This window comes from Peromyscus maniculatus, chromosome 14 (genome assembly GCF_049852395.1).
Source record: "Peromyscus maniculatus bairdii isolate BWxNUB_F1_BW_parent chromosome 14, HU_Pman_BW_mat_3.1, whole genome shotgun sequence".
Lineage (NCBI taxonomy): Eukaryota > Metazoa > Chordata > Mammalia > Rodentia > Cricetidae > Peromyscus > Peromyscus maniculatus.
The window spans coordinates 44,734,869-44,762,393 of record NC_134865.1 but is presented as its reverse complement, the minus strand read 5'-3'; the positions used below and the strand labels follow the sequence as shown (position 1 = coordinate 44,762,393).

At 44.8% G+C, this 27,525-nt stretch overlaps 1 protein-coding gene across 1 annotated transcript; it reads left to right on the top strand.

Moving 5' to 3' along the window:
• Window positions 1–8,372: 8,372 nt before the first annotated feature.
• On the top strand, window positions 8,373–26,656 carry LOC102918219 (dehydrogenase/reductase SDR family member 7). Its single transcript, XM_006992721.4, has 7 exons — window positions 8,373–8,591; window positions 15,026–15,178; window positions 17,742–17,848; window positions 18,947–19,186; window positions 24,100–24,222; window positions 25,062–25,277; window positions 26,392–26,656. The coding sequence occupies exons 1-7, from the start codon at window positions 8,459–8,461 to the stop codon at window positions 26,434–26,436; spliced, it is 1,017 nt and encodes a 338-aa protein (XP_006992783.1). The 5' UTR covers window positions 8,373–8,458; the 3' UTR covers window positions 26,437–26,656.
• Window positions 26,657–27,525: the final 869 nt, after the last annotated feature.

The following is a 27,525-nucleotide window of genomic DNA, read 5'->3' as shown; positions in this document are numbered from 1 at the left end:
GAACACTGTCAGCCTGGGTCTCATCAGAAGCAACCGTGAAGAGAGGTGGGATCAGGGATAGGAGTGTGGGTTGAAGAGCATCTCAGATAGACCTTTCTGGAGAAGGATGGTTACTGCCCAGATGAGTGGGCGGGTTTCCAGTGGGACCAGAAAGCGAGAAGGAAGGACCCTTAGTGACCAAGAGTAATACTCTTCAAAAACTACTTCAAAACAAAAGGGAAGCCAGTCAGCAAAATGGGATGCTTACTCAGCACTGGGGAGGGAAGCCCTGGCTGTTTTCCTCGTTTATTATTTTTTTTTGGCACGTTTGTTTATTTTTGACACAGGATATCACCTTGTAGCTCAGGCTGGCCCCCAACTCTCCACATTCCTCTTGCCTCAGCCTCCAAAGGGCTCGTATTGCAAGTGTGAGCCACCCTAGCCTATGCGCATGCTGTGGTAAACTTGTATTTAGTTTTTGTGGAGGAACAGCCTTTGACATCAGAACATATATGTTATTACAGGAATTAGATCTCTCCACATTGCCTTTTTCTGATGCCAAGGGCTGAATTTAGGACCCCTCCACAGCCAACTGTGCATTCCACCGGTGAGCTACACTGCCAGTCTCCCAGAAAGTAGAGAGACCACAAGTTTGAAAGGTTTTTCCTCATCAGGACTGAGAACGTCCCCCATTTGAATGTGACTTGTGCTTATCTTGCACTCTACATGTGTCCCCGTGAGACTTGCGGAGTGAAAATCCTCTTTCTTTTAGATGCTTGAAAATAAGGACACTGCTACGCTCAAGGCGTTTAGCCAAAAGCAGTGAAGTGTATCTAATCAAAATGAGTCAAGAAGAATATTTTATGACGGTGCTATGAGAGTAGGCAAGACCACAGTGTGCGTGACACTCTGTGTTCACAGTGCCGTTGGCGTGAGCGTGAGCCTGTGCCAGGGCGGCGGAAGACGGCTCAATAGATGCTGGTTAAGTTCGCGTGGTCCGAGTCCTGGCGTAAGGCGTCAGTCTTCTCTGCTGTGGAAAGGGTCCCGTCCCAGGGGAGAGACTGTTTGCTTTCACTTATGGGGTCCGGAATGATAGCCACCTTCGTTCTTCAGCTCCCCTGACTTCCAGAAGGAGCGGTGGCGCAAGAGAGGAGGAAGCTGTGGCCACTCTTTCGAACGGGCGGGGAAGAGAGTTACAAAAGGGATTCTCTCTCCTCATTGTGTAACTTTCCTGCTCAGAGGGGAACTGGTGTTGCGTGTTGATGTCGCTAGTGCTGGAATTTTGTCCTTTCAATGACTGAAATTTTACAGCTCAGTAGTTAAAATTCGATCAGAATGCGCTGGACGCGGTGGCACATACCTGCGATCCAGTACTCAGGAGACTGAGGCAAGGGGATCACAAGTTTGAGGCCAACCCCGGGCTACATAATGAGGGCCAGGTCAGCCTTGTTTGTTTATTTCAAAGCGACCAAGCCAGTTTAAGGACCGCTGCTTCAAGAGAGCCAGCCTGTTTTGCTCCGTCTGTGATGGGTGCCCAGGTCTCCGCAGGGGCCCCACCTTTGCTTCCTACCCCCACCCCCAGGCCACCACTGAGTCCAAGGCTGCTATTGTTTGTCCTTTCTCACTGGTGAACACAATAAACGAGGAGAGTTTTGTGTCACTGAAATAAGAGTAATAGATAAAAGTTGTCTAGGGACGGTTGAAATGGACTTGCTAATATATAACCGTGCTCAGTGGTAAAGAACTTGCCTAGAGTTTCTGAGGCCTAAGGTTTGAGCCTCAACACACACACACACACACACACACACACACACACACACACACACACACACGAGAGGGGAGCACACAGAGAAGTGGGGGACAGAACCTGATTCCAACCTGAATTATTGAATTATGCCTGTATTCAAGTGAAAAATAATTTCTGAAGTTGAAATTTCTCTAGCGCAAAAACTACCCTGTGGTTTTATAATAGCTTTGTCAAGGTCTTCCAGAGAAACAAAAATAACTTGACACAAACGGTGGGGTGGGGCTGAAGAATTAGCACACTGGGCTTTGGAGGACCTTAGTTTTGGACACACCAGCAGCTGGAATTACAGGAGAGAGGTTAGGTCACTGGAGTCCAAGGGCAGTCTGGAAGCAAGATCTCCTCTTCCTCCCCAGCCCTCAGCTGTCTTTTCTTCAAGCTTCAGCTGACTGAATGAACTGCCCACATTATGAGGGGTATGTAGCAGGATTCTTAAAGGTACTTATTAATAAAATCAAACCCGAGGCCAGTTATTGGGGTCAATGCTGGTAGATCAGAGAAGCAGAACAAGCCACAGCTATCTCACCTTGCCAATTCCTCAGCTGGTCCTGTTTCCTCAGACTGGAAGCCTCTGAGTCCTCATCCGGAATGAATCTCAGCTGAACTGTGCTGCTCGAAAGCCTGAAGCTTAACCAGCCACATGCCAGTCAAATGCTTAACCAGCCAAATGCCTCTAGTTTCTGGTCCTCACGCCTTATATATCTTTCTGCTTTCTACCACCACTCCCTGGGATTAAAGGCTGGCTTTCTGGGATTAAGGGTGTGTGTCACCATGCTTGGCTATTTCCAATGTGGCCTTGAACTCACAGAGATCCAGAGGGATTTCTATCTCTGGAATGCTAGGATTAAAGGTGTGAGTGCCACCATTTTCTAGCCTTTGTATTTAGTGGCTGTCTGTTCTCTGACCCCAGATAAATTTATTAGAGTACACAATATTTTGGGGAACACAATACCACCACAGGGGTAGGTCATGTGCTTTATTGGAAGTCCATTGATTTAAATGATAAATACATCTTTTTTTTTTTTTATTTTCTGGAGCTGAGGACCGAACCCAGGGCCTTGCACTTGCTAGGCAAGCGCTTTACCACTGAGCTAAATCCCCAATCCCGATGAATACATCTTTAAAATACCTTCACAGCAATATCTAGACTGACATTTGAACAAAAATTGGATACCCTGGCCTAGTCAAGTCAGAATATAAACTTAATTAATTTAAAAACCCAGATTGTTTGTTTTGTTTTGTTATAAGAGGGGCTCATGTGTCCCAGTATAACCAGCAAGAACCTTTCAGCAACATGCCTATGGACCACAGTTCGGAAGTCCAATTAGAGACGGGGACATAATGACCAAAAATCTTTGCCAGGTTTTGTGCGTAATGAAGAGGGCAATTTATCCAACTTTGAATGTTGAATGGTTAATATTGTATCATGTAACGCCTGAACATCCATACTCAAATTATCATGAGACTATCTCTGCTTGGGGAACAATATCATTAGCAGTGGGGACACCAAAGAAGGTCAGCTTTGTTCTTCAAAAAGTTTTGACCGATCGAATGAACTGCCCATGAGAAACAAAATCTTGATATAGCTCCTCAGTCCCTGTCTAATTTTAGAAAGTTCCTTTGTCCTTTTTCCCAGAATTTGCTCATTTACACCATGCCTGTAAAGCCAAAGTATTGATGTAGCCATAAGCCTCAGGAGGACACATGAGCTGTCGTCATTGAGCATCACTGTGTGTGCTTTCTCCTGCTAACATTTCAAAAGTTATGGGCACATTATGTTGTTGATTTATAATAGCTTGGCCCTGATTGCTAGAATTCCCAGCCACTCCCCCATGACCCAGCATGGGCTGGCAAGATGCTTAGTCATCCCAGGGCCTTGCATCCTACTTAATCTGTGCGCTGTGTGATCACGTAATCTATGCACATGCGTGGCGTCGCTACATAAGCCCATATGCGCATGTGTGGGGGAATCTATAAAAGTGGGTTCCACTCATCCCTCTGCTCTCTCTTCCTGCACGATCTTTCCATAGGCCTAAGCACCCCTTTCTGTTCCCTTCCCTTAATAAACTCTTATAGTGGGCTTTGTTGTGCCTCATAGCTTTTCTCCAATGGTAAACAGTGTCACTTAATGAATAACATTGCACCTCTTTTTTTTTTTTTTTTTTTTTTTTGGTTTTTTTGAGACAGGGTTTCTCTATGTAGCTTTGCGCCTTTCCTGGAACTCACTCGGTAGCCCAGGCTGGCCTCGAACTCACAGAGATCCGCCTGCCTCTGCCTCCCGAGTGCTGGGATTAAAGGCGTGCGCCACCACCGCCCGGCCAACATTGCACCTCTTAATAAGTAACACTGATATATTTTTGAATGACCAATCTTCTATGGTAAATATTCACACACACACCCCACACCCCCCCCAGTAAGACAAGTTATTTTTAAGGTTTTCCAGTCAGAGGGAAGAAGAGTTTCCCCAGAAATAGAATCAAGGAGAGAAAAATGTAAAAGGAACAGTTGGTTCATTGAGCATAAGGCCTGTTTTAGATCCTTAAGCATCTTAAATGAAATGGGTATATAATTTTTAACTCGTTTTCCTGGGTTATAAGGATCAGGTGTTTTACTCATTGCGAAAAGAGAAAATCCTTCCATGTCGTCTTCTCTCATCTCCAGGGCTCGGTACAGAGTCTCTTGGCCAGGAGATCTGTACTGTGACCTTAAAGGAGTTAATTCTCTTTCTCATATAGAGAGAAACTTCCTGGACAGCCTCAGAAAGAAACCCAGCAAAGCAGTGAAACAGTGTTTCCAGGCCATCAGAACTGTGCTTGATGGATAGGTTTTAGAAGCAGAGGGAAGTTGGAGCTGGAGATGGGGTGGTGTGGTGTGTGTGTGTGTGTGTGTGTGTGTGTGTGTGTGTGTGTGCCCGCGCACATGAAATCAGCACAGGAGGAGGAAAACCCTCAGTCTCGTCAGAGAGAGAGAGACACACACACTAGAAATACATATCTTCAGGTTCTAACTTTTCTTCTATTCTTGTGTTAGTTCTGCTGCTTTCTAAAAAAATCATTTTTATTTGTAATTTTAACTGTGTCATTTTTATCTATTACTGTTTTTATTTCTTTCCAAAGCTGAAAAGCATCACTAGGATTATTTTTGGTCCCCTCGCATCTAATTCTCCTGGAATTGCTCTTCCTAACCAGGACCGAATGCAGGGATCCAGAGATCCCTCTTCAGGGAAAGATGGCCGAAGCTCACTAATGAACTCCAGTACTTCAACCAACTGATGGCGTCTCTGCTTCAGTTCTTTTTCTCCAGGAATGTTGGTGCTCCTCCAGCCCTGCCTGCCCCGTCTTTTTGCCTCCAATGAACGCTCCTGCCTTATTATACTCATGGACACACTATTCCCAGGAGTTCCTCACCTTTAACTGCCCCCCTCCCTTTTCTTAAATCCTTATATTTCAGGTCCCTGTTCCTGGCATCACCTGTAAATGCCTGTGCTTACTTACCTGGCCAAGGCCACCGGATACAGCCTCCAGGAATTAAATCAGGTGGGTCGGAGGGCCACAGCACAACTGAGGCTGTGGCAATTTTATTGAGAGCAATCAGACTTTTTTAATACCCTTATCAGAGACAGAATATAACGGCACTTGCCAGGATCAATACCATGCCAGGACACGGTGAGGTACATACTAGGTACACAAGATTAATGTCTAAGACCAATTGTCCTGCCAAGTTCCCATGCCTCCTTGACTAATCCTTATCAAATAAGGGCACTTGCTGCTTGAATAAATAAATAAATAAATAAATAAATAAATAAATAAATAAACAAACAAATAAATAAATAAAGGAAAAGAGCATGACAGGTCCCCAGTATGGTGGAGGAGAAAGTTTACTATAGATACATGGGAGAGCATAGCCAGAGGCAGGGATATCTAGGAGAGTCCAGAGTGGACATGACCAAACTGAGCTGGGCCATGTGGCTCCAGAGAGGGGGAGGGAAAACAGAGGGGAAAGTGGGGGGTGGGATGGGTGGTGGGTGGGGGTAGAGGTGGAGGTGGGGAGGTGCAACAGCCAGGAGACCCAAGGGTACAAAGACAGCAGGTAACCAAAATGGTTGGATTATATAAAGAAGAGCAGTGTAGCTAGAGTTTTCCTACAGTCAGGACAAATCTCTGTCACCCGCCAGTCCCACAGCCGCTCAGACCCAACCAAGTAAACACAGAGACTTATATTGCTTACAAACTGTATGGCCATGGCAGGCTTCTTGCTAACTGTTCTTATAGCTTAAATTAACCCATTTCCATAAATCTATACCTTGCCACGTGGCTTGTGGCTTACCGGTGTCTTCACATGCGGCTTGTCATGGTGGCGGCTGGCAGTGTCTCTTACTCAGCCTTCCACTTCCCAGAATTCTCTTCTCTCCTTGTCCCACCTACTTCCTGCCTGGCCACTGGCCAATCAGTGTTTTATTTATTGACCAATCAGAGCAATTAAATATACAGACTATCCCACAGCAGAGCAGCCCAGTGGCCTGGGCTGGAGCGTTCAGGGTAGGGGTGGAGTATGCCAACCAGGGGGACCCTGTAACAGGTGGTGACTGAGGGAGGCTGGGAGATCCTGGCAGCCAGGTCTGCTTTGATATCTTTTTTTTTTTTTTTTTTTTTTTTTTTTTTTTTTTTTTTTTTTTTTTGGTTTTTCGAGACAGGGTTTCTCTGCGTAGCTTTGCGCCTTTCCTGGAGCTCACTTGGTAGCCCAGGCTGGCCTCGAACTCACAGAGATCCGCCTGCCTCTGCCTCCCGAGTGCTGGGATTAAAGGCGTGCGCCACCAACGCCCGGCTCTGCTTTGATATCTTAAATAGGTACCTCAGCCATTTGTTCCAGGGTTTGAAAACTAACACTGCTAAGGCTGATGAAGATGTGAGTTTGATCCTTGGGCCCCATAAAGTGGGAAAAGAGACTGACTCCCAAAACTGTTCTCTGAACTCCACACATGTGCAGCAACACACTTATGTCTAAATACATATATGTGCACACACACACACAAAATATATTTTAGTTAAAATTTTTATTATTTTTTGTGTATGTGAATTTTTTGTCTGTATGTATGTCTGTGCACCAGGTGAGTGCCTAATGCCCTTGGAGATCAAAAGGGGTATCCTCCAGGACATGAGTTGCAGACAGTGGTGGGTGCTGGGAATTGAACCCAGGTCCTCTTCGAGAGCAACAAGTACTGTTAACAGCTGAGCCAACTCTCCAGCTCCATTAAGTAAAAAACGTCTTAAAGATCTGCTTTGGCACTTTGACACTCAGCATGCACACAGATCTAATCCTAGGGGTGGAGAGGGAAGAGATCATACTTCCCTCCAATCCCTCCTCCCCACCAGAATCCGGCTTCTCCAGCTCATGTTAGGACACCAGTTCCACGTCAGTCCTTTCATTTTTACAGAAGGCGAAACGTTTGCATAAGGTTCATCAGGAGACTCCGTAGGGCGTTTTAAGGCATCTTACCATAAAAGTTATGTAAGAAAATAAAATTCATATGACTCAGGTCACATGCCAACTAGAGCAGTTCTCGACCAATTCTATTCCGAATGACAATCATGCTAAGCAATCCCACAAGGTCAGAGTTTAGCTGACATGCACCTTGAACTAGAGCAAAAGCAATTTCTGATTCCGACTAGTTTAAACACTTACTGCATAGCTCATTCTACAGCTGCAAAATGTAGACCTTTATCAACAGTCTCTGTCGTTGCAATGGGAGAAACAAGTGACAATTCATAAAAAGAACACCAACAATACAAAAGAAATACTAAATACAATTACTATGCATAGAGGCTGCACGGGCGTTTTCTTCTTCAATCCTCCCCACATGGGCACAGAGGCGCAGGTAACGATATCATTTACATAGGGTGGCAGAGGGCGCCAACCTGTGGGTTCAGTTCCTGGAACTCACCAACAATTGCCCTCCCGTCCAATTAATCTTATGTTCTGATTCGGCTAGGCCAGGGTATCCAATTTTTGGCCCAATATGAGCGTCATTAGGAATGTTTTTCTAAATATAAGCTGACCGTCCATGAGGACAACCCAGGTCAGTTGCTGGCTTAGCTGGGTGTAGTGTTTCGAAGTCTGCTTATCTCAGTTCGCGCAGATAAAAAGAAAGGGAGAAAAGCAGATTAGGAAAGGTGAGAGAGCGAGGCTTTGGCTCCGCGGTTGGGAGCTTGCCCAGCGTGCAGGAGAACTTGGGCTCAATTCCCAGCGTAGGGCGGGGGAGGTGGAGAGGCAGTGTTCAAAGTTAGAATGTTTGTTTCTCTCCACGTCGCCGCCAAGGCCTTGAAAAGTACGCCGTCCTAAAAAAACAAACAGCTATTAAAGACTTATTCATGCTCTCACAAATCTTGTTGACTGTTCTGCCAACAGCGGTGTAGCCAAGTAATTAAGTCTCCCGTGCTTTCTGTTTCTATTGAAACACTCCAGCGGTTCTACACGCAGCAGGGACGCGCAGAGTCCCAGCCCAGGGACGCGTGCGTGTTTCACCGACGCCGCGGTGCAGCCCGGGACACAGCCGGGGGAGCCCCACCTTCAGGGGCTGCTCTTTGGGCGGAGCCCCGGATTGTGATCTGTGGCGTAGAGGGCGGGCGCCGACTGTCTTCCGCTCCCCGCACAGCAGGAGCGGCCGGGACAGCGACGATGAGCTGGGAGCTGCTGCTCTGGCTGCTGGCACTTTGCGTGCTCATCTTGCCCCTGGTGCAGCTCCTGCGCTTCCTGCGGGCGGATGCCGACCTGACGTTGTTATGGGCCGAGTGGCAAGGGCGACGCCCGGGTGAGCATTGGCCCCGGGCTCCAAATGAGAGCCCCTGCTGGGAGTGGCGGGCGGGCGGGCGGGAAAAGAGTCCCGATCTCCACTGAAAGCGAGCAAGGGCAGAGGTCCCTCCCGTTAGGATGGAGCCTCTGTGACCAAGTTAAGCCTTGTCCCGGGGCTGGGGGCCCGGGAGGAAGCGGCAGTGTCTAAATAGGCAGTTCTCAGTGTGTCGCTTGTTTTGGTTCAAGGATGGTACTGATGTGTCGCTCAGACTAGGAGAGAAAACGTCCAACTCTGAGAGAGCGCTTGCAAGCCTCTGATGCCTGCAGGACACAGACTTCTTCAGTAGGATCCCAGGGATCCCGGGACACTGTCAGGGAGGACATTGTGGAGAGCAGAGTGTGTCCCTGGCTTTGTAAGAGGTCCAGTGTCTGTTTATCCCGAACATGTTTCTCCTGTGCTTTTAACTCTCCCCAGGCACTGAAAGAAAATTGGATCTGACTCACTTACCTAATTGCTACAAGTGTCAAAATAGAAAGCACCGAGCTGGCATTTTACCAGGGGGGAGATCATTCTGGGCACACTAAGGCACATTTCACCTGCTGTATTTTGCTCTGCGCCTTGCTCAGTATTTGACACTCGCTTAATACACGTTTCAAGGATGTGGCGTGTTGTGTCACGTGGGCAGTGTGCTTAGTACTTCACAAACAGCCCCTGACCTTTGGAACAATTCTTATAATGTGCTCATTATTCATTATTGTTTTTCAGTTAGAGTCACTGACAGAGAAACTAAAAGCCTGCCCGAGGTAGGCTTTTGATCCTTAAAGGACTATCTATGGTGACAAACAAGTACTAGGAGCATCTCAGGAAAGTGCTTTGAAGTAGCTGGCCACTCAGAAGATAGAGTGTATTCAAAGTCTGCAGGGCAGGAGTAGGTGCAAATTGGGTCTTGGAGACTAAAAGATAAAGAGAGGGAAGCATTTTATGTCCTTCCCGAACGAAGGCTGGCAGACATTCCTGCTGTTTTATTTCTGAGGCTGCATTTCTTTGACTCTAACAGGTACAGTACTGCTTGCAAATTCTCTGCTGCAGAACTGAAGAAGACATGGCTGTGACCTGTAGACTGTCTCTCATTTTTGAGGGCAGGAATCCCAAACACCCTACACTTCTATTAACTGTAATTCCCTCTTCCCTGATCATTGTTTAGACAGACGGGATGTGGGCCAATTCACTGCCGGGAGCTGCCTGTGGTTGTTGTTTGTGTTTGAGCCTCTGTGCTTTTATTTAATCTGAAGATTGACTTAAAATCAGTTTATAAATTATATAATTGTATGAAAATTACTAACACATTAAATTATGTCTGAAATGTAAAAGTGCATATTGAGCAGCTGGCAAAAGTTGTCTTTTCAAAGCAAGCAAGAGCTAAAAGCCACTGAAAGGGATACTGTTAGTTGACTTGTTTCTGAGACAGAGTCTGCCCTGACTCTGCCCCTCTTCTTCCTGTCTCTCTGCTTGGATTTCTCGCCTGGCTCTTATCCTGTCTTATCATAGGTCAAAGCAGTTTTGTTATTAACCAATGGTAGCAACATATATTCACAGTGTACAGAAAGACCATCCCACAGCACTTCCCCCTTTCTGTCTAATCAAAAAGGAAGGTTTTCATTTTAACATAGTAAAATTACATATAACAAAACAGTAGTCAAGCAAGATTTATAGTTACAATATCTAGTCTATTTGTATTTGGCAAATTTAAAGAAAATATTCTATCATCTATCCCATATTTGTGAGTCTAAAGTTTCATATTTAATTTGCCCTTTATCATAACAAAGGAAAACTATAATTATAACTATCTAGTCTTCAACTCCATCAAAGACCCCAGAAGGATATAATAGTAATATCTGAATAAACAGGAAGTACATTGTAGGCAACTTCTAAACTTCAAGAAATGACAGACATCTGACTGCCTGGACAGTCATCCAAAGTTCCTCTGTAACACTGAGGCATCTATCTTCAGCCTACAGGCCTAGAGTCTCTGGCAGACTTTTCAGTGAAGCAGGAAATTTGAAGGACTGTTTCATCTATTGGCAAGGTTCATCAGTTGCTTTACTCTGTGTCCTGCGGAATGTCTGGCAGTTTCTTCTGTAAAACAGGAACCTGAAGGACCATCTTACCTTGTTTTGGCAAAGTTCAGTGGTCATTTTCCTATGGGTCTTGCATGCCCAGTTTATATAATATATTGTCAAGCAGTCCAGGCAAAAGCAGTTTCTTGCCCAAATTGCTAGCCTTTTCCACTTTGAAAGCAAACTCCATAACAAGTTTCTTGGATGTCCATCATTCTCTTTGAAGTAATTGGTGCTGTCCAGAAAAATCTAAGTTTTAAAAACATTTTAAATGCCATAATCTGTAGGTCTTTGAAGTGTTTGAAGATTATCTATCTAATTGAAATATATCTCTGTATACCTAAAAAACTTACTAACATGACTATAAGTTTGATTATTATAGATGACTACTAATCTGTATTTCTTAATAATATATTACAATTTTAAATGAGTTGCATAAACATAATGTCTTAAAAAAAGAATAGAGATATACATACAGTATAACAAAATTGACCCTGAATTTGTATTAATAAACCAAAATCCATACCAATGTAAAGTATTTTGAAATTAACAGTTGTTTTTTAGATTAAAGTAGATTTAATAATCTACTTTTTTTTCATCATCTCTATATCATATCCCCCTTTAAATAAAAACAAACATTCATAAACAATATTTTGGAAATTTGGGTGTAGCTTTCTATGCTACTTCCTGCTGATTGGTGACACTGGCAATCTTATGGTGATCCTGAGCAAATTTAGAATTATGGTCAAGTCTTGATTGTCGTAGTCTGTGTGGCTACATCATCTCAGCCAGTTGTCTTGAAGCTGTTCTGGATATTGGATCATCTGGAGACCTCTCAGGGGTTCTTCCTTGATGGAACCATATTAACCTGGAAGGAATCCACAACTTCTCATCTGCTGTGGAAACAGAAGCAAAACCTCTTTTCCAAAGCAACATGTCTTTAAACCCTAATTTTGAAGTTAAGATAATATATATATATATATATATATATATATATATATATATATATATTATATATATATGTTGGTTTAACTTAGCAGCCCCTACAATCAAATGTCTCCCTGCAGTTAAAGACCCCAAAGACAACACAATAATATACATATCCAGACTCTCTGTGTATTTTTCATCTTTACGTGCCTTTTTTTTTTCTATTTCTTTTTAAAGGACTTTATCCTTTTCTTCTCTCTCCCAAGCCTATGTATATTTTTAAACACACTGTAACCGGTTTAGAGGTTTTTTTTTTTTCTATCTGAATCTATTTTATTGTGTATCTTTAATCCTTTTCTGACCAGGAGAGTTTTCAAATTGCTAAGCTGCGTGGCTAGGACCGAAGTGGCTGCTCAGCTTTTCAACATGGCACCGGTACCAATGAGCCTCGCTTACCTCCCCAATTCTGGGAAGCAATGTTAAGTAGCATGCCTGTGTTTTTAAGCTCAAGGCTGTGCTCCCAAGCCCCCAGGCAGCAGCTGAGAGAAGCCTCTTTGTATTGTGGCCTGTGAGAGACCTCAGGAGTCTGCCATGTTGCTGCTGAAGCCCGCCTGGCCAGGAGACACGTCTCTATACCTCAGCCTGTAATGAGACCTGAATTAGGAAGCTGTTCTTGGCTCTGTTTTAGAATCTTTTTTTTTTTTTTTTAACTCTCAGGTTTTATGTGGAAATTCTTGCCAAACATCCGGGCGCCAATTGTAGACAGATGAATCTCTCCCACTCTGCCTGTTCCCGAATAACCAGTCAGAGGCTTAATATTAATTACAAACTGTTTGGTCTATGGCTCAGGCTTATTGCTAGTTAGCTCTAACATCTTAAATTAACCCATTTCTATTAATCTATATTTTGCCATTACCAGTCTGCTGGCATCTTGCTCCTTGAGCAGCTGGATGGCATCTGTCCTGCCCCTGCCCCTCTTCTTCCTGTCTCTCTGCTTGAATTTCCAGCCTGGCTTACCATAGGTCAAAGCAGTTTCTTTATTAATCAGTGGTAGCAACATATATTCACAGTGTACAGAGAGACCATCCTACAGCAAAAAGCTTTGCTTACATAATTTGGTTATTTACAGGACAAGTTATATGTGTTCAAATGTCTAAGAAACTGTTGAGTTTTAAAATACTATCTCTGTTTAGGGCTTTGACTGTAGTTGGATGGTATAATACATATGTCTATTATGCTTTGACAATAGTTGGATGATATAGTACATATATCTATTATGCTCACAGCATGGGTTCAGTCCTCAGCACTAGGGAACTAAATTGACCATATCTGAATTTGTACACCATAGGGTAGCAGACAGTGGGGGTTCTGTTTCTGCCAGGGTTCTTAGTATTTATTCAATTGATATGTATTTATGGAGTCCTTTCTATGTTCTAGTCTCTGCAAAGTGTTAGGCCACTACTGTGAAGGAGGACAGGGTCTCAGCCTCAATGGATTTAACAGACCTCATCTGTGGTTTCACTTCAGAAATTAGAGTTATGAAACTACAAAGTGGGGGTAACTTACTCCCGAAAAGCTTAGTTTTCTGAAGAACTCAGACTCCGTGAAGTTCTCATGAGGGTTTTAATATGGAATTGTGTTACGCTCGTAGACAAGAATGAAATAAGGCAAGCCTGGATAGCCTTATTACCCCCTGTCACAGGACAAACTAGAGTCCCGAAGAGACCAGGCATGGGGCCTGGTGAGTGTAACAGGGCCCCAGACCTTAGCACACCTGACTCCATGATGGAAGGACCATTCAGGCTGTAAAACTCAGCATGTAGACAGCACCACCTGCCAAAACTAAAACAATGACCTAATGCATCAAAGCCCATAGTTCTGGGAAAGTCTCTAAAGGTACCCACCTTGCCTTTTGGCTTCTCTAGTTCTGCTTCTGGCTAACTGTTCTTGTTGAGTGAAGTATGTCAACCCAGGACACGGTTTTTGTCCTGAAAAGTTTTCCCTGAGAAAGGCTCAGGGCTACACTGGGATCCTGAACATCCTGTGTAGTTGCCGGCCAGCCAATAAAGACTTCCTTTTGGTTTAAACCCAGAGCAAGCAGTCTGCTCTGGTAGATACCCCACAACCGGGAGACCGGCCATTAAAGCTGCTTGCTGCATGAGCTTGATGAGCCGAGTTCCGTCCTGGAAGCCACAAAAAGCTGGAAGAAAAGAACTGCCTTCTCCAGTTGTCTCCTGACCGCCAACATGCACAGAAGGCATGCGTGCATAGGCCCTGTCATGTGCTCACCTGTCATGTGTGCATACGCTCTGTCATGCTCACATACGCCCTGTCATGTGCATGCCCACACAATAGTAATCATGATGATGAAATTTAAAAAAATTAAGTCCAGGAAGAGAACTAGGGCACGGTATTACACCACGGTGACCCTGGCACTTATGATGTGGAGGCAGGGGGATGAAGAAATATGTGTTTCAGGCAAACATAGCAAGATACTGTCTAAGCAAGGACAAAAACCCAAGGTGATTATGTCATCCTCTTGAGCACCCTAGGGTGTTTCAAAGGCCTCACCTGTGGTTTCACTTCAGAAATTAGAGTTATGAAACTACAAAGTGGGTGGGAACTTCAGAATCCTTTATCCAAATCTCCCATTTAATAGAGAAAGCAATGAGTTTCTAGTCACTAGCTTTGATTTTCTTTGTCAAATAAATGGGTAAATTGAGACTTAGAGTGAAACTGTGTGGTTATGAGTCTTAGAGTCTTAGCTACTAATAGATTCTGGTACAGTCACCCGGATTCCAAAATATACAGTGTACCGTATAGATGACTAATTAATAACATGGTTTGTGTTCACCATTTTTAAGGAAACTCTGGTAGAAGATGCTTTCTTAGAATTCTTCCATTCTATTTCTTTTTTTTTTTTTCCTCCTGGAGCTGAGGACCGAACCCAGGGCCTCGTGCTTGCTAGGCAAGCACTCCACCACTGAGCTAAATCCCCAACCCCACATTCTATTTCTTTACTTATTTATTTTGTTGTTTGTTTCTTTGAGACAAGGTCTCTGCCTATTAAGCTGGCTCCAACGACTATGTAGCCAAGTAAGTACGGCCTTGAAGTTCTTTCCTCTTGTCTCCACGTTCAAAGTTCTGGGAGAACAGACATACACCACCACGCCTGGTTTATGGAGGTGCTAGAGACTGCTCCCAGACTGTGTGTACTCGAGGCAAGCATCCCGACAGCTGGGTCGATCCCCCACACTTGAACTTTTATGCTGCACATATTAGCCCTTCATAGTTAGTAGCGGTATATTAAAAAGTTTACTTATTTCGTTCATGTTTTACTACTCTTTGGCATATGGATATCATTCACCATATTCTGGCTCCCCTGTAACCCTCCTCCTTCCTCCGCAGAATGGGAGCTGACTGACATGGTGGTGTGGGTGACTGGAGCGTCCAGTGGCATTGGCGAGGAGCTGGCTTTCCAGTTGTCTAAACTGGGCGTCTCTCTGGTGCTGTCAGCCAGAAGGGTGCAGGAGCTGGAGCGGGTGAAGAGACGGTGCCTGGGTGAGTCAATTCCCGACAACAGCCGTGCGCCCTAGAAGTGAGAATCCAAACTCAAGTGCAGCTTCGGGAAGGGAGGGGAGGTGGGACTGTCCTGTGCAGCCCGCGCCGCCTCCGGAGTGTCGCGTGCACAGTCCGGCCTCCTCTTCTGCTACCTCCTTACCTTCTTTTCTGCCACCCTTCCACTGTGCTTTTCTACCAACTTTTGATGTCGAGGGGCGCGTAAGCACCAACCAGTTCTTAAGTGCTGCTGGATTTTAATGATCGAACGACTTACATCTTTGCTTTAGGAGAAGAGGCTGTTATCCACAGTGTTCCTGTGTGCAACCAATGAAACGTAGTCAGGAATGATCCTTATTAGGTTTTGCTTTATGTCAGATAGTAAAGTCCTGGGCGGGAGTGTGTGTGTGTGTGTGTGTGTGTGTGTGTGTGTGTGTGTGTGTGTGTGTGTGTTAGGATGATGAATAAAAAGAAAGGAAAGAAGAAATATGGTTTAAAAATGAACCTGAGGTAATACCTCCCTCTATATACACACAACAGATGACACTGTTAATATTGTCATTGGCTTGAGTTTTAATGTAGTCATGTTCACTTTAATGGTAGCCTCAGGGAGTGTTTAGCATTTAGTACTTTAATATAGTCTTAAATATACGTGTGCCTCTGCATGCGTGTGTGTGTGTGTGTGTGTGTGTGTGTGTGTGTAATCTCTGCCTGTTACTCTTTCACTTTTTTCTTTTATTTTGCTGACTGCATTCGCCCAATGATAAGAGTTCTTTGCCCCAGTAAATAATGTCACAAGGTTCTTTTCATGACGTTGTTTTCAAAAGCCTCTTGTGTTTTAGTTCTGTGCATTTTTTTTTTTTTTTTTTTTTTTTTAGGTAACGGTCATTGGTCCTGTGCCTCTGTGACTTGTAAGGCCTGCCCTAGCAGAGAGGATAAACCACATCAGCAGTGCTGAGGTGGTTTGAGGACCACTGGCCCCTTTTCTCTGTGTGGTCACTGGTGCAAGCCTTTCCATTTTTTAAAAGTTTAAAAGTTTTATGGTGTTTTTTCATCTCTTTGCCCACGAGACTTCTGTTCCGCTCACGGTCTATGTACTTGCTACTTTTTTCTTACTGGCATTTATTACTTTAGATTCAAGTTAAAGTCCAGAATAATTCATTCCAACTGTTCCACTGGTGACCAGAAATAGAAAGGATCAATTATGTCCCTGACTTAGTTAGGGTTTCTATTGCTGTGATGAGACACCGTGATCACGGCAACTCTTATAAAGGGAAACATTTAATTGGGGTGGCTTACAGTTCAGAGGTTCAGTCCATTATCATCATAACAGGGAGCATGGTGGCGTGCAGGCAGATGAGGTGCTGGAGTAGTAGCTGAGAATCCTACCACTTGCAGGCAACAGGAAGTTGACTGAGACATTGAGCAGTATCCTGAGCATAGGAGACCTCAAAGCCTACCCCTACAGTGACACACTTCCTCCAACAAGGCCACACCCACTCCAACAAACCACACCTCCTAACAGCGCCACTCCCTGCGAGCTTATGGGGGCCAATTACATTCAAACCATCACAGTCTCAGAATGTTTTTAGGTAGGAATTGTATGAAGGACTGAGTACTTTTCCCTATATACCTCTTAGAATCCTTGGCCTAGGGAGAGAAGCTTCTACCTCCCATCACACTGCTGGCCTTCTCAGCTTCTTCTAGATTTATAGTATGGACTTAAAAGATTTAGTTTTAATTGCATGTATGTGTGTCCGTCTGTGCATGTGAGTGCAGGTGCTCTTGCAGGAGCCGGCTCTCCCTGGAGCTGTAATTATAGATGGTTGTGAGACGGGTGCTAGGAATTGAACTCAGGTGCTCTGCCAATGCAGTGCACGCTCTTAACCACGGAGCCATCTCTCCAGCCCTAAGCTGCTGTTTTAAATGTGGGTGCACGAGCTATTGAACTTGACGAGTCTATTGATAAAAGTAACTCTATACTTGTAAAAAAAAAAAAAAAAAACCCGTGGTATAATTTTTCTTTCTTTCTTTTTTTTTTTTTTTTTTGTGGGTGGAGTTACTGTTTCTTTTTGATGTGCAACCTATGCTGGCCTCAAGACCCAGTCTACCTGGCTCCATGCTCTGAGTGCATTGCAGTTGTGGACCACTGTGTGCAATCTACTAGTATAATATAATATATTTTGAGACAAGGTCCTACCACATAGCCTCTGCTCATCTGGAACTTGCTGTGTAGACCAGAATAAACTCAAGTTTCTGCAGTTTGCCTCTGCCTTCCAAGAGTGGGGACTCTAGCTGCGTCGTCACATCCAGTTCATTCTTTGCAAAGTCCCTCTGTGTGTAGTCAAGGGGAAGGAAGCACGCTGTACTGCTTCCGGTCAGCTAAACCGCTGGTCTGAGACGGCGGCATAACATCACTGGTCCGCTTTCCTGCTCAGTGAGGGGTGCTTTGAGTCACCTAGAATGAGTTCATTGCCACCTTCCTGTGGGATAGAGGTTAAACTGAACTGTTGAGTTCAGTGGAACTGGGGAGTGTCTTGCTTACTGTTCGTGTGTCTTTTTTCAGAGAACAGCAGTTTAAAAGAAAAAGAAATACTGGTGTTGCCCCTGGACCTGACCGACACAGGTTCCCACGAGGCAGCCACCAAAGCCGTTCTGCAGGAGTTTGGTAAAGTAAGTTGCATTTTATATCCATGAAGCATGGATGGCGTCGCTTATCTGTCTTTGAAAAAAAAAAAAAAGACAAACTAGCTGGGCGCACGCCTTTAATCCCAGCACTCAGGAGGCAGAGCCAGGCAGATCTCTGTGAGTTTGAGGCCAGCCTGCAGAGTGAGTTCCAGGAAAGGCGCAAAACTACACAGAGAAACCCTGTCTTGGAGGGAAAACAAACAAACAAACAAAAAACCAGCAACAGAGATTTCCAGCTGTGGATCCCCTTCAAAGGGAAGGAGACAGACAGAGCGCATGTGGTGAGGTCAGGCCTAGGCTTAGCTTCTCCTCCTCCTCCTCCTCCTCCTCCTCCTCCTCCTCCTCCTCCTCCTCCTCCTCCTCCTCCTTCTTCTCCTTCTTTTTCTTCTCCTCCTCCTCCTTCTAAGATTTATTAATTTATTATGTACACAGAAGAGGGTGCCAGATCTCATTACAGATGGCTGTGAGCCACCATATGTGTGCTGGGAATTGAACTCAGGACCTCTGGAAGAGCAGTTGGTGCTCTTAACCTCTGAGCCATCTCTCCAACCCCTAGGCTTAGCTCCTTAACCGTTGGCTGTTGGGCTTCAGCTCCTTAGCACTTCTCCCTTCCCAAGAACAAATTCTCTATGAAGAATGAGAGAAGTTAACATCTGCTGATGCTTTTCTTTTCCCCGCTACTTGTTACTTTACTTCGAATGGAGAGTCTATGGGTGAATTCTTGCTTTTTCTCCTTCCTTCCTTCCTTCCTTCCTTCCTTCCTTCCTTCCTTCCTTCCTTCCTTCCTTCCTTCCTTCCTTCTTTCCCCTCCTTCCCTTCCTCTCTCCACCCCCCTTGACACAGGCTTGATGTAGCTCTCTTCTGGAACTCACTCTGTAGACCAAGTTGGCCTTGAACTCAGAGATCTGCCTGCTTCTTCCTCTCAAGTGCTGAGATCAAAAGTCTGCGCCACCACACCTGGCTTTGCTTATTTTATTTTTTTAGCTTCCACTAGAACCACATCACTGTCCCTTTTACTATTCAAGTTAATAACACAATCATTTTCTTAGGCTATCTCTAAGTACCCATTTTCTGATTTTTTAGATTGACATTTTGGTCAACAACAGTGGAAGAAGCCAACGTTCCTTAGTTCTAGAAACCAACCTGGATGTCTTCAAGGAGCTGATCAATCTGAACTACTTAGGGACGGTGTCCTTGACCAAGTGTGTTCTGCCTCACATGGTAGAGAGGAAACAAGGGAAGATTGTTACTGTGAACAGCATTGCGGGAATTGCTTCTGTGCCCCTTTCCAGTGGGTACTGTGCCAGCAAGCATGCTCTTCGGGTAAGACAGCCCAGACTCTGTGCATGACCTCTGTGTGTGCATGACCTCTGTATGTGCATGACCTCTGTGTGTGCATGACCTCTGTGTGTGCATGACCTCTGTGTGTGCATGACCTCTGTGTGCATATGACCTCTGTGTACACATGACCTCTGTGTGTGTTTGGGCCATAAGACTTTCAGTGAATATGCTGATTAAACCTGGGCTGTAAACGTGAGACTGAAACAAGAGAGCTTGACATCTCCCCTTAGATAAAAGAACAACCCTTTAGTCACTCCTGCCTAGAACTCCGTAACAGCTTGGCACACACTGTACCAGACCCTGGGGATGTAAGGATGAGACACGGGTTCTTCCTTTAGGATAATCTGCTCAGGATTTCACATTTCCTCTGACTCAACCTGTGCCCTCATGGTAATGAGGCTCTACCACTGGTTCCTCCCGCACGCGTTTTAGGATGTGTTTTTGTTGTCCCGTGTCTGTGACTTCTTTTCATCCCCCTTTCCTTGGTCTTTATGTCACCTTGTGCATGCACGTTAGAGACAGGTCCTGCAGCCGGGTGGTCGGTCCTGGGCCGGTCTTACTTGGGGAGCATGTGACTCTACTTCTTATGGTCTCTTTGGAAGAAGACCATCTGATCAGGGCAGTGAATAGGCTTGATTTGTATTCTATATCTGATGAGGCATAAACAGCAGAACTGAATGAATTTTTAATTTCGGCTTACAAGTAAATGTGAAGAAATAGTGAATTCAGTATGACAATAAGGCATTACTAAACGTTATAGCTCATGTCTCAGAAGGAGAATTTTAATGGCACATTTTACCCCTGGCCGAATGAGAGACAGTGACGCAGGTCATCATGCTTTCATGGAAACGGAAGTCGTGGTTCGGCAGGACCCATCTCTGCCGTACAGAACAGGTAGCGTCAGGTGATGAAGGGCTGCATCTGGGAGGCTTTCCTCGGACTTAGTAAGGGGCTGTCAATCAACCTCCCCTAGAGACAGTCCCATCTCAGACGGGCAGATGCAGTGGAGTACAGACCCCGCCGGTTGGTTGTTGGCACTTGGTCTAAGACATGCAGGATGCTTTCAGTAGAGCACAGTTGGAGCTGTCTAGTCTGCCCACTGAGACTCTCTGTTTTGAATTCTGGGCAGAATTCTCCGACAAAAAGCAGGCAGGTAGAGCAGTAGCTCTGTACCCAAATGCTGAGACTAGGAGGCTTTTTTGTTTGTTTGTTTTGAGACTGTCTCTGGGCTGGAGAGATGGCTCAGCCATTAAAGGCTAGGCTCACAACCAAAAAAATATATAAGAGACTGTCTCTTGTAGCACAGGCTGATCTTGAGCTCTATACCCTCCCTGCCTTTATCACCCAAGAGCTGGGATCACGGGTACGCACCACCATGTCCCAGGAGGCCTTTTTTTAAAGAACACATTTCCTTCTCATATTCCCGGATGTTACAGTGAACTTTTTCTTTTTTCTTTTTTAATTTTCTTTTTTTAAAGAAAGTATTTTTATTTTGTGTCTATGCACCACATGCATGCAGTACCCAAGGAAACCAGAAGAGGGCACTGGATTCCCTGGAACTGCAGTTACGCATAGCTGTAAGTGTTGTGCCCAGGTCGCAAGACCCCCAAGCAAGACCACCACAGAGCCAATATCCATACAAGCACACAGAGGTTTTTAATAGCAAAACAAGCAAGCTTGATCCGCGTCCAATGTCCGACACAGCAGGTGGAGGAGAACGGCCCTGAGTACTCACTTTGAGGGGTTTATATAGGAAAGGTTTACATGCAGTTTGGGATTGGACAAGGGGGCTAGGGGTGAGGCAGTTCTTTGAAGTTACTGGCTGAACTATAAGCATGAGGTTACTGATGGCTAACAGGATTCAGGGGAATCTACAGAGACATAAATGTTTACTCCCTATGTCCTGCTTTTGTTGAACCCAGGAGATATACATTCAGATTTATTGTTCCAGTCCCACTCTCCTCTAAGGTCAACTTCTGGTCAGTTGAGCCCATTACTCCCCATATCTTGTTTTGCCAAGCCAAGGATACATAGATTTATTGTCCCAGCCTTAAGTTCGACTTCTGGTCACTTTTAAAACTGCTGGTCAGCAAATACCTTTGGGGAGGGGAGGGGGAAGTGTCTCTCAAGATGGCTACTGACTTTTCCCTTTCATAAGCTGCCACGTAGGTGCTTGGGGACCAGACCTACAAGAGCAACAAGTGTTCTTCACCACTGAGCTCTCTCTCCCTCTCTAACAGTGAACTTTTTTTTTTAAATTTTTCGAGACAGGGTTTCTCTGTGTAGCTTTGCACCTTTCCTGCAACTCACTTGGTAGCCCAGGATGGCCTTGAACTCACAGAGATCCGCCTGGCTCTGCCTCCGGAGTGCTGGGATTAATTAAAGGTGTGTGCCACCACCGCCTGGCTAACAGTGAATTTTTAATCACTGTGTGTACATGATATGATAGGAAAGGATTCAGTGTCGTGCTGGTTGCTTGGTTCCCTCTGTCTTGCTACGGAGGGAAAATATTAAATGTACAGGAGTTCTTCATTCCTTTACCAAGCATTTTGTTTTGGAGCCTCTCTGAGGTAGGCACTGTGTGAGTGTTGTATGATACCATTTCTGGGAAGACATGAATAACATCTGCTCCCCCCAGATAGGGATCCCATGACAGACCAAAGTACAGATACTATCAAAGTCCAGCTTGGTGAACCAATGAGTTGTATTGGAATGACTTTAGGATATGGGTGAGGGGTTACTTACAGGAGCAGAAATGACCAAAGACAGCTGCATCGTGAAGTCCACCCCGGCATGAGTGACAGCTCACAACAACTGGGACCCTGGTGCACACTGCACAGCCTGCAGGCAGCTCAGCAGGTTGAAGAGTTTCTTCTCCAGGGAGCTCAGTTGGTCTAAGCCTTTCCTAGACAGCTCGGCTTGCCTGACATTGACTCTCAACAGTCCCGACAGCTTATATATGCTTAGGGTGGGAGGGGCCTAGTGAATCTGCTCAGTTTCAGGGACTTCCTGAAGCTATTTTGAGTTGTTTGCTTTCTGAATTTAAGGAGCTTTGCTGCGGGATGGAATGCTTCGTTCCCTCCTTAGAACATTCTGTTTCACCTCCTTTCAAACATTCTACATCTGAAGAGGCTTCCCTCCAAAGTGGAAGGTTTTAACCCCACAGGAAACTCTTATGTAACAGCCAGTCTGTCAGCAGGAAACCCCTCCGCTTCTGTGCTTGTTAGGAGTCAGTACTTAAGAGCTGACAGATACTTAATGGTCTTCGATTGTGCAGGAATGGATCACAATCTTTCTTTTTAGGGTCCTAAGTACTGCTTTGTTTGTTTGTTTTGCCCCATCCCCCCACTCCCCACCCCCATCCCCCAACCCCTGCCCCTCAACCCCACCAGTCTCCTGGGGCACATGTTGGCCTCTCACTCCCTTATTTGCTGAGGATAGCTTTGAACATCTGATCCCCTTGCTCTCCCTTTCTACTGAGGGGTAACAAGTGCGAGCCACCATACCCAACATCTGGTCTTTTAACATAATGCAGGAACATTGCCTAATTAAGGAAAAGAAATAAGGGGAAGCAAATATCTGCTTATTTCTGTTGCATTGGAAATGGCCTGTATCTTCAAGTGCAGATTCATCTTGGTCCTTGGAAGGTCCTGCAGTAGGTGGTCACCTCATATCTATACTAGTCTTATATCAGTCATTGGCTAGACAATGACTAATTCTACACTGAAATTGAAGTAGATCCCCCCTTCCCACTGCCCTGCCCTTGGAACAGTGGGGGCTTCCTTCCAGAACCTGCATTAGGCACAAACCACACCCAAATACCTGTTTTCACAGAGAGATCTTTTATTAAGTGGGGAAAAAAAAGTTAAAGTGGCTGCGTTCTGACTCAGGCAGAAAAAGAGCAGCAAATGACCTACAGGTGTAATTTTTAAGAGGGAAAAAAGGGAGATCTGTGTTAGAATGGGCTAGGATGGAGGTGTGTGTTAGGATAGACTAGGATGGAGGTGTGTGTTAGGATAGACTAGGATGGAGGTGTGTGTTAGGATAGACTAGGATGGAGGTGTGTGTTAGGATAGACTAGCATGGAGGTCTGTGTTAGGATAGACTAGGATGGAGGTGTGTGTTAGGATAGACTAGCATGGAGGTGTGTGTTAGGATAGACTAGCATGGAGGTCTGTGTTAGGATAGACTAGCATGGAGGTGTGTGTTAGGATAGACTAGCATGGAGGTGTGTGTTAGGATAGACTAGGATGGAGGTCTGTGTTAGGATAGACTAGCATGGAGGTCTGTGTTAGGATAGACTAGGATGGAGGTCTGTGTTAGGAAAGACAGGATGGAGGTCTGTGTTAGGATAGACTAGGATGGAGGTCTGTGTTAGGAAAGACAGGATGGAGGTCTGTGTTAGGATAGACTAGCATGGAGGTGTGTGTTAGGATAGACTAGGATGGAGGTGTGTGTTAGGATAGACAGGATGGAGGTGTGTGTTAGGATAGACTAGGATGGAGGTGTGTGTGAGGATAGACTAGGATGGAGGTGTGTGTTAGGATAGACAGGATGGAGGTCTGTGTTAGGATAGACAGGATGGAGGTGTGTGTTAGGATAGACTAGGATGGAGGTCTGTGTGAGGATAGACTAGGATGTGGTGGTAAAAGATAAGGGATGAAGGATGGAAAGGGAGCCGGGCATTTGTCCCTGAGGGATGAAGGATCACCTCTGGATAGAGGGGAGACAGACATGGCCCATAGAAAATAGGCTGTTTATAAAGGTAAGGGGGACCCCCTGTATTAGGAGTGTTTAATTTTAATTGGGCATGTATTTGGATAACATATTATACTTGCTTTTTTCTTTACTTTATCCTTTCTCTTTTTTTTATGTTCTTGTTTTGTGGTTCTTAGGGCTTTTTCAATGCTCTCCAATGTGAGCTTATCAATTATCCAGGAATAACATTTTGCAACGTTTACCCTGGGCCTGTGCAGTCCGACATTGTGAAGAATGCCCTAACTGAAGAAGTAACTAAGGTAAAATTCTAGAAGGGAAATAATTGAGTCCTATACTAGTCACGTTTGCTTAATCTTATAAGTCAGGGGCCAATTCAGGGCTACTCGTGAACTGTTCACAGAAAGCGACAGCGTTAAGAAAAGTGTTTAAGGGTTTGGGAATTGAGCTCAGTGGTAGAGCGCTTGCCTAGCAAATGCAAGGCCCTGGGTTCGGTCCTCAGCTCCGGGGGGGGGGGGGGGGGGGCGGGGGGGGGCGGGGGGGCGGGGCTCGGGGGTAAAGAGAAAAAAAAAAGTGTTCAAGTTACTTGGTAGTATTTCAGTGTCTCATTTTAACAATGGCTAGTGACATTGCCAGAGCGTCCCTTATAAGTTCGCCATTATAGATCCACTACTCTTATTAAGAAAGTCCTTTTATCTTTTTCTATTTCTTCCCTATTATGCCACTTGTTAAATATAAGTTATTTTTATGTTGTGTGGTGCTAGGGATTGAAGCCAGGATCTTATCCATTCTAGATAATCATCTCTGGACTGTACAGCCTTAGCCCCTAATGGAAATCTTGGTAATTTGATACTTCTAAAAATGTGATAATAAAGTAGACATTGGTGCCCTATTCTGAGATAATTATAATTAAAGGTAAAGAGCCTTTAGCATCTGCAATCTTATCTGATGAATGCATGACTTGGGCTCTTTGAAATATCATAAATTATAAACGTCCAGTACCTCCTATGAAGACTCCCAGTTGACAGACAGGTCACAGCCTGAAAGAGTCTCACTGCTGGATGACCTCTGGGTCCTTCTTGGTAAACATTCTCATGGAACAGTTTGGAATCTTCAGTACTCACTTCTGTTTGACTTGCAGCCCATGAAAAATGGTATAGATCAGTCTTACAAGATGCCAACGAGCCGCTGTGTCCAGCTGATGCTGATCTCCATGGCCAACGATTTGAAGGAAGTCTGGATCTCTGATCACCCTGTCTTATTGGGGGCATACGTATGGCAGTATATGCCAACCTGGGCCTTATGGCTGACCTCCAAATTGGGGAAGAAAAGAATACAAAACTTTAAGGATGGTTTGGTAAGAGCAATTTATAGATTTCTTCGCAGTATGTATGAATCCTGTGAAAATCCTGTTTTCCAAGTTCTTAAAGATTTTTTTTTCTGACTCCGTACCAGTCTCATGATTAAAATACAGAGAATGTGAAACATATTCTGTACCCACACAGTATATTTGATGGCTTGCCACATGATTTCTAGTCTGGAAGAGTCAAATTTTTATAAGGTAAAAGTCAAAACGAAGGCTGCCAGTCTCTCTTCTTCACTCATGGTCAGGTTTCAAAAAGTCCCTCACTCTGTCTGTTTCATGTTTTACTTGCTTTATGACTATTTCTAAATAAGCTGAGCACTTCTTATTTCCAGGCACCATTTCTGGATGATGATTACATCCAGGGCAGTAGCCACACTTCATCTTAGATTATCATTTTTTGTCTGTCTTTGTGCCAATTCTTGGATGAGCAAATGCTTACCCTTCCCAAAGAAAAGCCACATTTAGGGGTAAACAAGTTGCTTTGTTTTATCTTGTAAACAGTGTATTAAAAGTTCATAAGTGATTTTAGAGTAACATCCAAATACTTCTTTTCTTTTTCCTTTCTTCCTTTTTTTCCTCCCTCCCTCCTTCTGTCCGTCCGTCCGTCCATCCATCCGTCCCTTCCTCCCTCCTTCCTTCCTTTCTCATTACATATTTCTGGCTACCCTTGACATCCCTACATAAACCAAAACTGGCCTCGAACTCACAGAGACCCGCCTGCCTCTGCCTCCCAAGTGCTGGGATTAAAGGCGTGCACCACCACAATCAGCCAGATATTTCAATTCTAGGCACTCTGACCTATTGTGCACACGGTTAGGCTATCTATCAGTAGGTATGATCCAGAGGAGTAACAACAAGAGTACTTATTATTTAAGTAATTCTTGCCACGTGGAGCAGATAAAAATACTAAGCCCTAGGGCAATATTTGCATGCAGATCAAGAGTTTGGGCTGTGATATTTTACTTCTAATTAAAGTGTTTGCCCAAGGATTGCAAAGATCACTCTTGGTGAATGATGATACAGTACATACAATTGATTACACAGAGGAGCTTGGTTGTCAAACATAAGAAGAAGGTCTAGTTCATGTTACGTCATTCTTTTACAGGACCCAGACTTGTCTTATATACTCGGGAAGACGAAGAAGGATTGAAACAGCCCCTTGGGATGTCTGAGCCACTTGTTGAGAATGACAGACCGCATAAGTACAGTAAGCGTCACACAGAAGGAGGGTCAGTGACTGCTTTCTGGGTTAATTTTTTTTATACAAATATCTATTCACTATGTAATGAATAATAAATATACCTTGCCCTGTATCTTGCAAATGTGTATGAACATGCGTTACCTGCTTGAATAAAGTAATAGTCACAGTACTTTAGCACGCAGACTTAGAATCCTGGTTAGCAAACCTCACCCAGCAGTTAGAGCTGTTTTGGTCAACCTTGTCTTAATTCACTTGTGCTTCTAAATGAAATACCACTGACTGGCTCCCCGCAGACCATGCTAATTCGCCTTTCACAGTTCTGGGGGCAGGGAAGTCCACGATCAAGACATCAGCAGCACCGGAGTCCTGTGATTCTGGCTCCAAGGTGGTGGTATGCTGCTGTGTCCTCCAGAGGGAAGTGCTGTGTCCTGACCTGGCGGAAGATTTGGAAGGGCAGGGCAACTCCCTTCATCAGGCTCATTGCTTTGCTTGTCTCTTTTTCGTTTTCCGAACTGAGGGCTGAATCTCGGGCCTTTACACATGCAAGGCATATGCTCTGCCACTGAGCTGGACCTTTAGCCCATTTAAAAAAAAATCTTGTGTATCTGATATATGTGTGAGTACAGGTATGCGCATACCACCAGGTGCATGTGGCGGTCAGAAGATAACCTGAGTATCAGCCTCCAACCTTCCACCTTGTTTCAGATGGGGCTTCCTGTTTCCTGCTGCATACAGTAGCTGAGCTGGCCTGAGAACTTCCGGGAGTTCTTTCTCCAGCTCTCATCTCACCATCAGCGCACTGAGACAACACATTCATTGATGAGGCTGGTTTTAGATGAGCGCTATAGATCTAAGCTCATGCTCTCGTGCCTCTGTGACAACTTCTCAGGTTCTCGTGAGTCCCAGGTTCTCGTGAGTCTCAGGTTCTGGTGCCTCTGTGACAGTGTCTCAGGTTCTCTTGCCTCCATGGCAAGCCATTTCCCCAGTCCTATTTCTCATTCATTTTTCACTTTTGTCTTGAGACAGAGTGTCACTAAT

Coding starts and splice junctions, on each gene's coding strand:
- LOC102918219 (XM_006992721.4), top strand. CDS start 8,459: ATGAGCTGGGAGCTGCTGCTCTGGCTGCTGGCACTTTGCGTGCTCATC. Junction 19,187..24,099: donor CCAGCAAGCATGCTCTTCGG/GTAAGACAGCCC, acceptor TGTGGTTCTTAG/GGCTTTTTCAATGCTCTCCA. Junction 24,223..25,061: donor TAACTGAAGAAGTAACTAAG/GTAAAATTCTAG, acceptor TTTGACTTGCAG/CCCATGAAAAATGGTATAGA.